Consider the following 16171-nt stretch of genomic DNA (forward strand, 5'->3'; position numbering starts at 1 on the left):
ATCTTTACCTGCTGAGCCATTTCACTAGCCCAGATATATTTGTTTTTAAAAACTACTCATTTCTGGATATTCTTTTATTCCTTCCCTAGATTAGAGATTAAAGGTGAGCAGTAGTGGGCAGGAGGGGCTTCCTTTCAGTGCAGATGTTCACACAGACTGTCTTGAGGACTAACTGTATCCCTCTAACAAGTGTTGACTTGTTAGATGTCTACTAAGCCAGGCCAGGCCCTGCCAGCTGGCCCTTGGGGCTGCCGAGAGGTATAGACCAGGTCCATGCCTCTGGCTGAAGTACAGTGTCTGCTAGGCTGTAGGTTTTTGTGGCCATTGAAGGCTTAGGCTGATCCCACCAAGTGGAGACAGCTCACACCTAGTTCTATGCCAGAGGTGTCAAGACCCGTCAGGCTTGCCAGGAAGTCACAAAAGCAATTCCGAGTCCCCTCCTGGCTAAACATGACCAACCAGGTGTCTTTTGGTAAAATACTTAGGACAGGCAACCTGTAAGGGAAGGCCGATGAGACTACCTGCTACAGCAGCTGTGCCCTCATCCTCACGGGGCTGAACTGAGATCCACTTCGGTCTCCGCGAGACAGACACAGTGTGAGTGAGCTAGGACATCTGCCTTCGAATAGGAATTCCCATCCGTTTTTCACAATTGTCCTTACAGGAAAGCCAGTTCTGCACCTTCAGAGGACCACGGTCCAATTCCGGGGCCCCACACAAAGCCTCGCATCAAGGATTTCTGCAGGACAGTTGTACAGCACACAGGCAGCCGAGGACAAGAAGGAGGAGGCCCTGCACTCCATCATCAGCAGTACTGAGGCTGTGCAGGGTAAGCCTAGAGATTTAGGTCTTCTGGGACGTGTCCACCATCTCAACGCCTGCAACTCCTGGTGATCACCTGCTGTGTCTTGCCCCCTCTGGTGGTCATCCGAAAGCTGCCACCTGGCAATAATGACAAGTGGTGGTAGTCACTGAAAGGGAATACCGCCCCAGCTGTTGCAGGACAGGAAGGCTGTTTCCAGGCCCAAGGGCCATCTCCAGGGCCCAGGGGCTCCACTTCTGGCTTTTGATGGAAACAAGGACAGAACTGTTGATGTTGACAAGTGAGGCTTTCTTATAATTTTGCTTTTTGAATAATTTATTAGAGCAAATTCTTTTGGAGAATACACAGTAGAACCTGGTAGCTAAGGCCAACCTGGGTCTCCAACCACGCACTCTGGGAACTCGGCCTCTACAGTTTGCTGAAGCCTTACTTAGTCCCCACGTGGCCCTCTCTATGGCTGCAGAGTTGTTCCATGCCCTTTATTCTGAAAGAGTCTGTTTAAGTGTCCACTTCTCTCAGTCATTCCTGTGTTTAAGAGTCAGGACCTTAACCATTCTTTCAAAAGGTACAAAAATGGAAATGCAATTTCATTGGTTGTGTCAATGATTCATTACCAGGTTCTGTCTCCAAACATGAGTTCCAGGCAGAGACAAAGAAACTTTTGGACATTGTCGCTCGTTCCCTGTACTCAGAAAAAGAGGTAAGATATGTGTACATCACTCCCCAAGCTGGTCAGGGGTCTGGCAAAGCTGCTTCCATGCCATCCTAGGAAAGTGCCAAATCTAAGTCCTGTGCTTGCCGTCAGAAGGCGTGAGATGTGGGCTGAGGACAGGCCCCACTCTGGGTCCACTGAGGAGGGGTTCTTACAGTGTCTGTTTTAGTTTCTCAGATCAGTATACCAGATGGTTCTTTGGGCCAGGTCGACTTTGGGAGTTAATTAAATTTTGCTGATAGTCTTTACGTCTCCCAATGTTGGCACAGGCATCCACTCTGCTCTTTCCTGCAGGACAGTTGCTTTGAAGCCCTTGTGCTTGTACACCTCCTCGGACTGCAGGCCTGTACCTCTGTAGTGAAGACCAGAGAGCGAGCATTGCAGAAGAACTTTACTTCTTTTTTCCAAGACAGGGCCTCTTATGCTGCTCTATAGCTAAGAATGACCTCGTACTTTTTTTTCCTCACCTTTATTTATTTTGTGTGTGCATATTCAATAGTACTCATCAGTGGTCAGTGGATTCTTTCCTTCGACCTTGTGGGTCCTGGAATCACACTCAGGTCACCAGGCTTGGCAGAAAGTGCCTTTACCTACTTAGCTCTCTTGTTGGCCTGGCCTGGAACTTTTTTTATACAGTGTAGGGCTTTCATTTGTTTTTGCACTTTAGTTGAACCTATAGCAAGTCTTTTTGGTTTTTCGAGACAGGGTTTCTCTGTGTAGCTTTGTGCCTTTCCTGGAACTCACTTGGTAGCCCAGGCTGGCCTTGAACTCACAGAGATCCGCCTAGCTCTGCCTCCCGAGTGCTGGGATTAAAGGCGTGTGCCACCACCACCCGGCTTGTTTTTGCATTTTAAGCCTGGCTAGGAATGTCCATCAGGGCCCCAAATACTCAGGACCACTGGCTTTTGAATAAGGGGGTGGGGGCAGGGTGGGAGTAGTGGGTGCAGTAGGCCAGCACTTCAATTCAACCTAGATGCCTTTCTCTTTGGCTTCCTTTTTTCCCCCCCGACCATTTTCCTTCACCCATGACGGGAAGCTGTCTGAGCTCTCAGAATGCTTAATATGTTCAGAATGCAGCACACTAGTTCTCTCAGTGGCAATCTCGCGTTTAACAGCATGCTAGGTGACATTGTAGTCCCTAGTTTTGCCACAGTAAACATTTATGGGGCATTCTTTTTTGAACAGTGTTTGGTCCCTTGATGTCTAGCACCCTTCTTGTGGACTTGCATGTGTGTGGCCGAAAGAACAATCCGGGTTTTCTAAAAGGCCTGGAGGACATGTGTCTGGTGCTTCTCCTCCTTTCCTTTGTGTTTTGTCATTTGGAAAAATTCCTGGAAGATGGCAGCTCACCCATCCTTCAACCTTGCTTCCGCCACACCAGCTGTGAGTGCTAACATTACAGATACGTGTCCCTGTGCTTCATTTTTAGAGATTCTCTTTGAGGAGATTAACATTCACTTTTGGGTGCTGAGAATCCTGCCCATAGTCTTAGTGCTGGGGAGAGTAAGACAAAAGGATTATGAGTTTGAGGTCAGCCTGGGCAACACAGAGAGACTGTCAAGACAGTGGCAACAACAAAAATGAAATCCGTGTAGGTGTGACAGTCAAGAAAAGTGCCACCAGCAGAGGGTGCTTGTACACACCTGGAATTCTAGCACTTGGGAAGCTGAGACATGAGAATCAAAAAAAGAGAGACCTGAAAAGGGGGAACTTGCTCTCTCAGTGCAGCGAACGCTGAGATTCTGAAGTAGCATGTGTCTGTTTCACAGACTTAAAGGCTCTTCGGGAAGTGCTCTCGTTGGTCTCGTGTTATCCCCTCCTGTCTGCTTTCATGAGCTCTGGTGTAATCGAGGCCTCTGACCTCCTTTTCTGTGAAAGATCGAGGCTCGTGTTTGGCCCCTGGATGAAATGAAGCAGCACTTTCTCTTTTCATGGTGGTCGGGACTGAAGCCAGGCCCTGGTGTGCATCAGGCAAGTGTCCTGCCTGCGTTCACAGCCTCACCTCCTCTTGGGGGTAGAGAGCAGAGTCTCACTAATTACCCAGGCTTCTTCTCATCGAGTATTGAGTTCACAGTCTTCTACCTCAGCCTCCTGAGCAGCTGAGACTACAGGCCTCTGCCACTGGGCCTGGCCTGGCACTGTCCCTTTCTCATAGAGTAAGAGAGACAGACATTTGGACTTGTTTACCATCTTGTGCAAGTCACAGGCTTCTTGAAGTCTGAGTTCACATGTAACTTCAGGCTTCATTGAACATCCTGAAAGGAGAGGTTTGCTACAGAGCATGTGCTGAGGAGACGCCATCCACCGCGGGAGACTGGGTATTGTGTGATTGTGTGCGGGTCTTCGACTGCAGCCATTGCAAACTCACCAGTCGGACCTCAGTCAGCGCCATTCATCTCCCTGCCTCTTGCTCCGTTCCCTAGGTGTTTATACGAGAGCTCATCTCCAATGCCAGCGATGCCTTGGAGAAACTGCGCCACAAGCTGGTGTCTGAAGGCCAGGTGCTGCCGGAATTGGAGATTCACCTTCAGACCGATGCCGAGAAAGGCACCATCACCATCCAGGTACTTCTCTCTCGGCATTAGCTCCTCCTCAAGAAACAGCCAGACTGAGCAGACTCAGGGAGGCCTGCATTCCAGTTCTAGCCGGCCCAAGTGCTGTGCTGACCATTCTTCCAGTCTGAGGACTCCTGCTTTCAGTCACTCACCCACCTTAGGAAGCTCAGGCACTGACAGAAGAGAAGGAAGTTTAGAATTACTCCAGTGGTCTCTTTCGAAGAGTGGGAGTTGTAGGGGTTTTCTTTTTACTGTTTGTGGTCCTGGGGATTTAGCCTAGAGCCTGCTACACACTAAGTTAGTTCTCCATCGCTGACTTCTATGTACCCTTGGGTCAAAGTTTATCATTTCTTTTTGTTTGTTTGTTTGTTTGTAAGACAGGGTCTCTCTGTGCAGCCTTAGCTGGCCTGGAACTCGCTCTGTAGACCAGGCTGGCCTCAAACTCACAGAGATCCACCTGCCTCTGCCTCCTGAGTGCTGGGATTAAAGGTGTGTGCCATCACCACCTTTCTTTCTTTTTAAAAGATGTATTTATTTTTATTTATGTGTATGTGCGCTTATGTGTGTGCGTGCGTGTGTGCGTGCGTGCGCGCACCAACATGCATTCAGATGCCTGAGGAGACAAGACGGGGGCAGCATATCCCCAGGAAGTGGAGTTAACCGTATGGGTACTTGGAACCAGCTCTGGTCCTCTGCAAGAGCAGTAAGCATATTAACTGCTGGGCCGTCTCCCCAGCTCTCGTCATTTATTTTCTTGTATGCTTTTATTGATTTGAAGGGAAAGTTTTGCTTCTGAAAAAGACAATACTTTTTTCTTCTAGAAAACATTCAGAAAATGTTTTCTTCTAGAAGTTTTTTACTTTAGCACTTCCATTAAGATCTGTGATACTTTGCAGTGAACTTCTGTGTAGGTATGAGGTGAGGGCTGAAATTGACCCTGTGTCCATGACTACCATTTCTGCACTGTCTTAAGAAGTTCACTCCATTGCATCATCCTGGAACCGTGGTGAGAAACGCAGTGGCACACTGCACCGGCTTCCGGTCCTGTCAGCCGCGTTCCCGGAGCACTCTACCTTCACTACTTTATAGCACGTCTCAAGATAGTTCTTTTGAAAAATGTTCCAAGTTCTCTGGATTGCTGTATAAATTTTGAGTCAGTTTGTCAAGTCATATAAAACTTGAGAAGGTTGTCGTTGGAGTGCGGTCAATCTGCAGGTCAGCCTGGAAGGAATGCAGAGCAAGTCGGAAGCAGAGAGTACTGGGTGCGTTTTCTCCCTTGGAGCAGCCTAACAGGAACGTTTTCTTTAGGGGTCTGTAGAAAGTTCCAGTGTGCCGGTGGGATGGCATACACCTGTAATAGTTTGTATATAATATAGCACTGGGGAGACTAAGGAGAATCACAAATCCAAGGCCAGCCTGGGCTACATATTGAGACCCTATCTCAAAGCAAACCAGAACAAGAGCAGCTTTAAAAATCCTGGTATACCAAGGTAAGTATTTCCTTAAGATATTTAATGACCAACTAGAAACCAAGTTTTGTATAAGTTTATTGGCATAGTTATTACATAGAAATTAATTTTAAATCATTCTTAATTATAATTTTTTATGTTCCACAACAAAAGATTCAGACTCTATCGTGGACACTTCGTCTAGTAGCTTGGAGAGAATTAGTTAGACGGTTTTGTTGCCTTTTGTTTGGTCCTGGTCCATGCCACAGGCATGAGCTTGCGGGTGACAGCACTGAGACTTGGTCCAGCAATGTTGCGCTGCCGCTGCTGGCACGGCTTCTTGTCCCAGCTTGGTTGTCAAAGGTGCTTGCTTGTTCATTTCCACTTACTTGGTTGTTGAGAACTGCGTCTGTGAGAACCGTATTTACGCTATGTCTCGCCCCTCCTCCGTCCAGCCCCCAGTGTTGAAGTTCTTGTCTTGCTCTGGTCTGTGTTGACGTCATTGCCCCAGCCCTCAGTAGGGCTGTAGTCCCTTCATACTGCCCTGGAGTGACATCCCAGAGGAAGAAGAAACGGCCTCTGACTGTGCTTTTCTCACGTTCTCAGTTGATGAAGCATTGGTATCTAGAATATTCTTCAGTTGTGTGGTGGGGCATTGGTGAGGGGTTGATGAAAAGCAGTTGTTTCTGTGGTGAGGAACTCAAGTAGGGTGTGGTGGGACTTTGAAGGAAGAAGAGCCTGTAATGGCTAAGACCTTGGGTTTTCACAGATGCAGTGGCCTGAGTCTGTATCTGCTTAGAATGCTGTCACCTGATAGTTTATGAATGGCAGAAAGTACTGTCACAGTCTGGACACTGGGCAACCCATGACCAAGGCATTAATTAGCACATCACACATCTTTCTGTGTCCTTACATGGCCTCCGTATGTTGTCTAGCTTTATGTCAACTGGAAAAGGCTAGAGTCGTCTGAAAGGAGGGGCTTAAATTGAGAAAACACCTCCATAAGATCCGGCAGTAGGACATTTTCTCAAGTAGTGATTGATGGGGCAGGACCCAGCCCATTGTGGGTGGGGCCACCTCAGGTAGGTCGTCCCGGATTCCGTAAAAAAGGAGGCTGAGCCAGCCATGATGAGCAACCCCTCCGTGGTCTCTGCATCAGCTCCTGCCCTGCTTCAGTTCTTGCCCTCATGGCTTTTGATGATGAACTGTTATATGGGACTGTGAAAGAAATAAACCCTTCCCTGTCCAAGTTCCTTTTGTTATGATGTTTCATCACAGCAATAGTAACTCTAAGACACCATGCCAGTAGGCTCCTCAGGCCTCTTTGGAGTTTGAGTTTGGTGTATGTCTGCGTGTTCCCGTGGATGGAACCCAACCTTGAGCAAGCCAGTCAAGCGTTCTGTTCTGGAGCCCAAGCTGACTGGGAACTCAGCAAGGAGCCCAAGGTGGCCTCAAACACACTTCAATCCTTGTGCCTCATCTTTCCAAATACTGAGATTACAGGTGTCAGTCAGCACACCTGACTCACAGCCTTTGACATTTATTTATCTATTTATTTATTTATTTATTTATTTATTTATTTATTACTATTTTATGGGCAGTGTGAGGGTGTAGTTCCCATGACCTACTCCCCTTCAGATGTCCACATGCTAACACCATCCCTTGGGGGAACAGGATCTAGCAGAGGTCTGCTGCAGGAGGAGAAGACCTGTGGCCCCACAGGAGAGCTGCACTGGCCAGGGGACTGCAGGACATCCTTCCTGCTTGCAGGATTAAACCACCCCCAGAGGACCCTCACTTTGCACAGGACGCCACAGTTGTAATCACTGCCTCAATTGTTCTGGGTCAGAAGAGCCACTAGAGGATGGGTGTGGCCAGGGTATTCCTCAGGGATGGGAGCTGGATGTTTACATGTTGACTTGCTGACTTAGTTCCTTCTTCCCAGGATTGGTTTTGTTTGTGTTTGGGGGCTGAGGATGGAACCCAGGCCCTCCACAAAGGAGCTAAACTACTGAGCTGCACCCTGGGCCTGGGGTGTTTTCAGTGATGAGTTCTCTGATATTGCAAACTGATAGGACTGGACTTTCTGATGAGCTTGTAGTATGCTTCCTCAGTGCTGCCTGCCCAGTGTCACAGAGACTATCAGTAATCCTGGCGCTGTCCATGTGCTTCAGCCTAGCTGTACAGGGACTGTGTGTGTGACAGTATCTCTCTCTTCAGGACACTGGCATCGGGATGACACAGGAGGAGCTGGTGTCCAACCTGGGTACAATTGCCAGATCGGGGTCAAAGGTAGGTATAGCCTAGAGCATTGTCCCTCCCCTCCAGGGTGGGCACTGTGGGACCATAGAGAGGTTTCTGTTAGTGGCCTCATTTTATAGCAGAGGTTGAAGTCACTGCTCAGAGCTGCAGCGTAGTGAATGATCACTTTGAAGCCTGCCTGTCCAAGTCCAGGAGGAGCCATTCCATTTCCTAATACTTGTCTTCCAGTTAACTCTCAGCTACCACCTGAGCTAAGGCCTGACCCAGACAGTCAGCAGAGGTGGCCACTTCTCCCAAGCAGCATTGCTTTCAAGAATGACCTTGGGCCACCCTGCCTACAGGTGCAGTGACTCTCGGGACAGCCAGCCATTAGTAGTCCCAGTGTGATGGAAGCTATGCTGGGCAGACAGGATGTCTCTATCCTGGGATCCTCAGCAGAGGCCAGAAGTCTGCACTGGCCTCTGCATCCTGTGTAGTTTTCTGTCTGTTTCTGTTGGTGTAAATGGCATCATTAATAAGCCAAATAAGTCTCACAGGAATTTCTGCTTTAAAAAATTTCTGTACTGTGACTTCTGCCCATGAAGTTCTTTATTGAGTTTTTGTGTGAGGTAGTCTGCACTATCTCTGAGACCAGTTGTGAGCTGCACGTGCTGGTTTAAATGAATGAAAACAAATGAGATGGACCATCAGCTCATTGATCGCACTGGCCAGATGTGCTGATGTTGCCTTGTTGCATGGATGTGGAAGACAGATCTTTGCAGGATGTTCTGGACAGCCAGCTTAGGCCAGAGCAGTGGGCTCTGGCCACGGGAGGATAGCCAGTCAAGCACTGGGGTGTTTTGCAGAAGGATGTGTTCATCCTCTGTGTCTATGGGACCCCAAAGTGAAAGTATTTATAAAAAGTGGTGCCTGTCCTGAACACACTTGTTCTTTAAACAGTATGCTCTGACTGTTTATACTCTGGGTACTGTAAGCAGGGGTGGTCTTCAGAGTGCAGATTATAGAGAAACTACTTTAGAGAAGATGCTTAGCATCCATGCATCTTGTACCCTGGCCCTGGAACTGTACCCCAGGGCACCAAGGGACAGTATGCCAGGGTTGTACTGTTTCCCACAAGGTTTAGAGCCCAGGAGACATGGCACCCCGACAACTTTCACAGTTCCTCTAGGCCCGCCGACCCAGAAGGTCAAGTTGCCTCTTCCCCTGTCCGGTATGACCTGAAGTTGTTGCATCGAGCAGTGTGAATAGCGTACAGCTGTATCCCTGCCTGGGCCAGCTGCATGGCCTTGGGCAGCTTGTTCCACCTTTTGTTGACTTAGTCCTTTATGAGAACGTAGGGTGGCAGAGAAGGTAACAGTGCTAACTACGCTCTTGGCATATGCTAGAGGACCGTGCTAGGCACAGCCCAGGTGGGATCAGCCTCTCTGAGCAGTCTTTGCTACCACAGGCCTTCCTGGAAGCACTGCAGAACCAGGCAGAGACCAGCAGCAAGATCATTGGTCAGTTTGGAGTGGGCTTCTATTCGGCCTTCATGGTGGCTGACAAAGTTGAGGTCTATTCCCGCTCAGCAGCCCCAGAGAGCCCAGGTTACCAGTGGCTTTCAGATGGGTAAGTAAGAAGGGGCCCACCTAACAGAAGCAATGTCCCTTTCCCTCATGGCACTCAGAATCCAATGTCATTTGGCACACAAACTAGAGATTCCCCGGGAGCTTGCAGAGTTGATTTGGGGGTGTTGAGACAGGATCTTTAGCACAAGTTATCCTGGAATTCCTTATGTAGCTAGTTGGCCTCGAACCCACAACAGTCCTCTTGCCTTAGCTCCTGAATGTTGGGATCACAGATGTGCACCACTGTATCCAGCAAGAGTTGGAAGTTTCTTAAGATGCAGTTGTACAGTTTGAGGGCTGTTTATATGAAGCCTGACTCTTCTGCTTTGGGAAGCCAAGTGGCCTTGGGCATGGGTCACTGTGCTCTGTGGCACTGTCCTATTTGGGTTAGGCTCTTGGTAGTTCAGTGAAAGAACAGGCTTCCTCTGGTGCCCCGGGCTGCAGCTAGCCTTCCCTGGCCTTGGTGCTGTGGGAACCCCCTTTTTCCTCCTGACCTTTATGTTCTCTAGTCTTGACGCAGTCACCTACCCAGCCCCTTGGGGTCAGGAGGCAAGCCTGCATGGGACCTTTCCCAAGACAGGACTGACCTTGTCACCCTCTTCTGTTGAGCAAGGGCACTCTGCTCTCATATAGTTTCTTCTCCCACATACACTTTGGGGTGATGTCTGAGAAGGTGATCAGGGACAATAAATTCGGACTTCATTTGAAGAGAGTGGGCCTTAACCAAACTGAAGCTTGCTTCCGCCTTTCCAAACTTGATTTCTGATTTTCTCAATTTTAGTTAGTTCCTTGAGGATTTCATATAGTGGATTTTGGTCATATTCAACCACACCTCTCAGACCTACCCCTCTTCCCAACCCATCCAACTTGGTGATCTCTCTCTCTTTTTTTTTTCTTTTTTTTGCATATCAAGTTCAGTTTGTGCTACTCATATATTCTTGGATGCCTTCATAGTGGGCTGCCTGCCAGATGACCTTAAAAGTGATTTTTCCTGCCAGGCAGTGGTGGTGCACACCTTTAATCCCAGCACTCAGGAGGCAGAGCCAGGCGGATCTCTGTGAGTTCGAAATCAGCCTGGTCTACAGAGCGAGATCCAGGACAGGGTCCAAAGCTAAACGGAGAAACTCTGTCTCAAAAAACAAAATAAAAAGTGATTTTCCCTTTCTGAGCAGCTCTCAATTGCAAATAACTCCTTAGCTAGTGCTCGCCTCCCTTTCCCATGCTGGGATTTGTCTGGCTCGAGCTTTTGTTGGTCTTGTGCATGCTGTCTCATCTACTGTGAATTCCTGTGTGTAGCTGCCTCTGACTCTCGAGTCTCTCCATCCCTCTTCACAATGACCCCGAGCCTTAGGAGGAAGGGCCGTGAGATAGATGTTTAGTCTATGGCTAAGCGATCCGGTCTCCTGTTCTCTCGCTCTCAACAGTGTGGGTCTCTCTGTTAATTGCTGTCTACTGTGTTCTGTTGCTGTGGCAGACACCACGACCAAGACCACAGAGGAAAGAAAGCGTGTAATTGGCTGATGGTTTTAGAGGGTTGAAGTCCGTGATGGTGGAGCACAGGCATGGTGGCAGGAAGAGCTGAGAGCTCACATCCTGTTCCACAAGCAGGAGGCAGAGAGGGCATGCTGGGAATGGTGCCAGTCTTTTGAAGCCTCCAAGCCCGCCCCAGTGGTACCCCTCCAACAAGACCACACTTGCTAATCTTTTCAAACAGTTCCACCAACTGGGGACCAAGTATTCAAACATGAACCTCCGGGAGCCAATCTCACTGAAACCCCCACATGTTGTGAACAAAAGCTTCTGTGATGAGGGCTGGCAGAAGCACCAATCTGTGGGTATAACTGTGAGTCGTTGGAAGTCAGTTGAATACTGTGTCCATTCAGCAGAGTAGTAGAACTAGCTTCTCCCCTGGGCCTGTGACCTGCCTGGTCACAGGTTCTTCCCTGATAACTGTGTCAGGTAAGGAAGGGCTTCAACTTGTGGACTGAGCTCAAGTCTAATCAGACAGTAGCTGGTGACTCTGGTGACGTTCGTGGCTCTGTGGTGCCAGTGGGCGTGTCTTGCCAGCACAGTCATCGTTGCAGCTTCAGGGTTCACAGCTGGGGAAGGGTGGTGATTTCTTTTCTCCTTGGGAGTGTGCACAGCACCTTCCAGCACTAGGAAAGCTAGCCAGTAGAGATGAAGCTTCCAGGTGAGTGCCAGCTTGATTCTTCCATGTCCTATGACTCATTGTGTGGTGTCTTCAGCAGTAAGATCTTACCGTAAACTTTGAAGGGTAACCAAGAGCATTGGCAGTAATGTGTGATGTTTTGGTTGGGGGGTGGTATGTGGAAACTCACTAGCTAACAACTCCAGAAGAGGTAGCCTATTCCCGGCACTGGGCGTTTTGCTATCCTGTGTATTAAGGAGGGGCATTGTTGCCCCATTATAGGGTAATGGGTTTAAACTGTTTTTACGTGTGTGTGTGTGTGTGTGTGTGTGTGTGTGTGTGTGTGTGTGTGTGTTTTAGGAAGCGTCTGTAGTAGTGCATTTCCAAAGGACTTTTTTGAAATGTCCTTAGCATTAAGTTATTCCTTTCTGTATTCCCTCCTCTCCCTATCCTTCCATCCCTCCATTTAACCCTTTATGCCACTGTGTTCTGACTCCCCTCCTGTGATGCCCACCTTGCCTGTGGCTCCTTAATAATTTCCTGACCTTGAGGGTATTTCAGAATGAGCGCACACTGAAAATTCAAAGCCAGTATCCACAAATGAGAGGAAACAGAAGGCATTTGTCTTTCTGTGTCACATGGGTTTTTGTTGTTGTTGTTTGCTTTTTTGTTTGTGTGTTTGTTTAAGGGCAAACTAGCAAAGTTTTATTGAGAATTAGAGTAAGGGCTCCCTGCAGGGGTCTCTAAATGGGTTGCCCTGAATTAGATGTTTTTAGTTTCATCTGCACACTCCTGGGCCTGGAAGCTGGCTGCACACACCCTTCTTTAGTCTGTATTTCAGCAAATTCCTGAGAGCAGTTCAAGTGGACACTACACAGTCCTAGCAGGGAAGGATTGATGGCAGAGCAGGGGACATTACCTCTACTTGCATTTCTGAAATTGTTTCTGCTCACCTTGGGGGTCCTCTAGCCATTACTAGTCATGAGCCACATAGAATCAGCCCCCTTCCCCATCATCCTGTGCTCATGTGGAGCTGAGCTAGCTAGCCCTGCTCCAGTCATGTGCCCAGGAGGTTCTCATAAAGGGTGACAGGATGACTGAGGAGTCCCAGCACTCATACCCTGTACCAGTTTGCAGCTGTCCTTGACCCCAATATCTGTTCGGTGACATGGGGATTTTGCCAGAGTCAGAAGCTAGAGTGCTAGGTATGGTAGTGCAGAGCTGTAATTCCAGCATGCAGGATGCTGAGGCAGAAGAATCATGAGTTTAAGTCCAGCTTGGGTAACTTAGCAAGATTTTGTTTAAAAAAGGAGAACAAAGGAAGAACGGGGCAGTCAGTCTTTGCTCCTTTCCACACTCGAGTGTGGGCTCCACTTGTGAAAATCCCAAGGAAGTGATTGAACCTGCCCCACAAGGCTTCTTAGCAAGCTGTGGAACTAACTCTGCTCTCCTTCATGTTTTAGTTCTGGAGTGTTTGAAATCGCTGAAGCTTCAGGAGTTAGACCTGGGACCAAAATAATCATCCACCTCAAGTCAGACTGCAAAGATTTTGCTAGCGAGTCCCGGGTGCAAGGTAAGGACAGGTAGACCTGCAAGGCAGACATGCCTGGATGAGGGGCATGGACACAGCACAGACGGGTCAGGAGAGGACTCAGCCTCCCACTCAGCTGCCACATCTGTGGAAAATGAATCCCCCCCCAGCCCTGTTTCAGGAATCTCGGTGGTGGGGCTGTGCAGCCTCTGTCGCTTCCTGCTGGGGTTGGAAGTCTGTCGTGCCCTGAGATCCGGGGACTCTGCCACTTTCTGGGCAGAGCCTTCGAAACCTAGGCCTTCTGAGAGCTGGGGAGAGGTGAGGGCAACTTCAGCAACTCTCGGCTCTCACTGAGGGCTCTTGAGAGCTCAGAGCAGACCCTGTGCCACCAGATGGCCTCCTGTTCCCATGGTGGATGGTGACCGGAGGGGTCTGTGCCTGTCTAAAGCTTTGCATCTGCCTGCCTTGTGCAGAACAGGCAAGACCTCCCTGGGGGCTGTTGGTCCTCACTGTGTCTCTCTCTCCTCCAGATGTGGTGACAAAGTACAGTAACTTTGTCAGCTTCCCCTTGTACCTTAACGGAAGGCGGATTAACACCTTGCAGGTGAGGCCCCGGGCTGCCTGTGAGCCTCAGGCAGCTGCAGACACCCTCTCAAGGATGTAGAGGGAGAGGTGAATATAGGGGGACATTGCTTAGAATCGGGTACAGACAGTTTTCCTTGAGGTATAAGTCACATACCACAAAGTGCCTCTCCCCGCCCAGTTTAGTGAATGGTAATTGTGTATACAGCCAGTTATACCTTCACAACTGGTTTTAGAACACTTCTAGCATCCTGAAAAGCAGGCCTGTCCACTAGCAGTTCTCATCCTGAGACCTTCCTGACAACCACAATCAACTTTCTCTTTCTGGATTTGCCTAATTTGAACATTGTGTATCAATGGAGTTACACTGTAGCAGGCCTTGCCTTGTTCCTTTTTGTGACTGAGTGGTATTCCATCTCTCGGATAGATACATGATAGATCATATGTATTGGCTTGCCTGTTGTCTCTGCTGAGTATACCCATGCCCCGTCCCCTGGTTAGTCCTTCCCAGCATGCTGTCACAGGGAGGGGCTCTTGTTCTAGGGCCTTTTGTATCTCACTCACCTTCAGCCTGCACCAATGTGGGGGCTTCCTAATACCTGCTGGTCTGTCTGTGGGTCTCATCCCAGGTCTATGCAGTCATTGAGAAACATGTTTTGAACATGACACTTCCCTTTTGATATCAATCTTTAGGCCATCTGGATGATGGACCCAAAGGACATCAGTGAGTTGCAGCATGAAGAATTCTACCGTTACATTGCTCAGGCTTATGACAAACCCCGCTTCACTTTGCACTACAAGACAGATGCACCACTCAACATCCGCAGCATCTTCTATGTGCCAGAGACGGTGAGGTGCTTGGCTGTTCACAGCATCGCCCTGGGTCCAGGACTAACTCACAGCGCACGGTGTGTGGGTGTGTGTGCGGGGGGGGGGGGGGGGGGGGGGGGGTGTCTCCCTCAGAAGAGCTGCGTATAGTTGTCGTTGGTGTGTATTTGCCGGTGTGGTGCAGGCTGGAGGCTTCTGCAGACTGCTGCTGTGCTGCTCCCACTTCCCCTCTGCCTCCCTGGGTTGCAGCACAGCTCTGCCAAGTCCACAGTGTGGAAGCCTAGTCAGTTCTACTCCTGCCCTCCCTCAGTGGACCCTGGCAGCACTCAGTTCATATTGCTCTCTGGAACAGGGCTGGGCTGGCACTGGCCCTACCTAATCGTGAGTGAGGTATTCGGGTAAGACTATTGACATCCATGGATTAGCAGAAATGCTGAGTCTCAGTTCATTGGGACTTCCTGAATCAGCCCACACGGCAGCTGCAGCCAGTGCTAAGGCCGTGGGTGTTTTCTAAGAGGGAGGCCAGCAGAGTTTTGGCTTTGTGATCCCAGTGTGAGCATTGCCAACTCACAGCCGGTGCCTCAGTGGACCAGTGAGGCTGCAGGCCATGGGACCGGTAATGCCCAAATTCCAACTCCGTGTCTTCATGTGTCAGGAGAGAGTCCTGTTTTCCCAGGGCCAGACCCCATCCTGCAATGTGCTGGGAGGCTCTGCTGACTTTGGCCTGGAGGCTCTGGTTTGCTGCTTCTGACTCCTGGTAACATGTGACTGTTTGGGGGACATGGAAGACTTGTTTGGTGTCCTCTATTGGGTGCAGCTTGGGGAGGGTGCCCCATCCCCTCCAGAGCACTTGTAGATTGTAGCAGAGCTGACCCATGTGAGGACTAGGTACATTCTTCTCTCATCTTGGGCTTGTTCGCCCCAGGGCATCACTGTGTGGCCTAGGGAGCTGTTGGCTCTCTGCCATGCTGTCCTTGATCCTACCTTCCCTTTATCTGGAGGATTCTGCTGTTACCACCTGATCATATTCTTTCCTTCCTTTCAGAAACCATCCATGTTTGACGTGAGCAGGGAGCTGGGCTCCAGCGTGGCACTGTATAGCCGCAAGGTCCTCATCCAGACCAAGGCTACAGATATCCTGCCCAAGTGGCTGCGCTTCGTCCGAGGTACTGTTGCTGCCACCCAAGCTCTGGTGTGGACCTGGTGTCTTCAGTGTCACGGTCATGTGTCCTCATGCTGCACACTGCATTTGCTGTCTCAAACCACCATCAGCCAGTGGGACTCGGCATGCAGCACGCAGGGGTCTGCAGCGCCTCTGAGAAACAGCCGAGGTGTCCTGGTGGATCAAGGAGGCAGAGGAGCGTTGAGTTCTTTCATGTTTAGAAATTTGGCTTGAATTTGAGATTTATGCCTGAGTTACGCTGGACATGAGATTACAGTTCAGTACAGAGTTCAGCATTCACTTTCATAGCACAAAGACCAACACTATCCATGATACAGTTAGACACTTTTTTTCTTTTGAGACAGAGTCTTATATGTAGCTCAGGCCTCAGTCCTTCGAGTTCTGAGATTACACACTAGCTTAGTACTTTGAAGTTGAATGCCAGAACATGTTTCCTGTGTACTAACCCCCTGCACAGGCCAGTCCTGCCCTTAGAGGGTTTTACCCTGGGA

The 16171-nt window shown here is 49.3% G+C and overlaps 1 protein-coding gene across 1 annotated transcript in view; it reads left to right on the plus strand.

Annotated features, from left to right (window-relative positions):
- The window catches only part of Trap1 (TNF receptor associated protein 1), a 32692-nt gene that overhangs the window by 6211 nt on the left and 10310 nt on the right, over nt 1-16171 (plus strand). Inside the window, exons 2-10 of the mRNA XM_059270103.1 lie at nt 665-829; nt 1441-1523; nt 3959-4099; nt 7759-7830; nt 9248-9408; nt 13020-13129; nt 13618-13691; nt 14363-14518; nt 15543-15663. Coding sequence (XP_059126086.1) covers nt 665-829; nt 1441-1523; nt 3959-4099; nt 7759-7830; nt 9248-9408; nt 13020-13129; nt 13618-13691; nt 14363-14518; nt 15543-15663 — 1083 coding nt within the window. The remainder of the gene's footprint in view (nt 1-664; nt 830-1440; nt 1524-3958; nt 4100-7758; nt 7831-9247; nt 9409-13019; nt 13130-13617; nt 13692-14362; nt 14519-15542; nt 15664-16171) is intronic.

The sequence above is a fragment of the Peromyscus eremicus genome, chromosome 8a (genome assembly GCF_949786415.1).
Source record: "Peromyscus eremicus chromosome 8a, PerEre_H2_v1, whole genome shotgun sequence".
Classification (NCBI taxonomy): Eukaryota; Metazoa; Chordata; class Mammalia; order Rodentia; family Cricetidae; genus Peromyscus; species Peromyscus eremicus.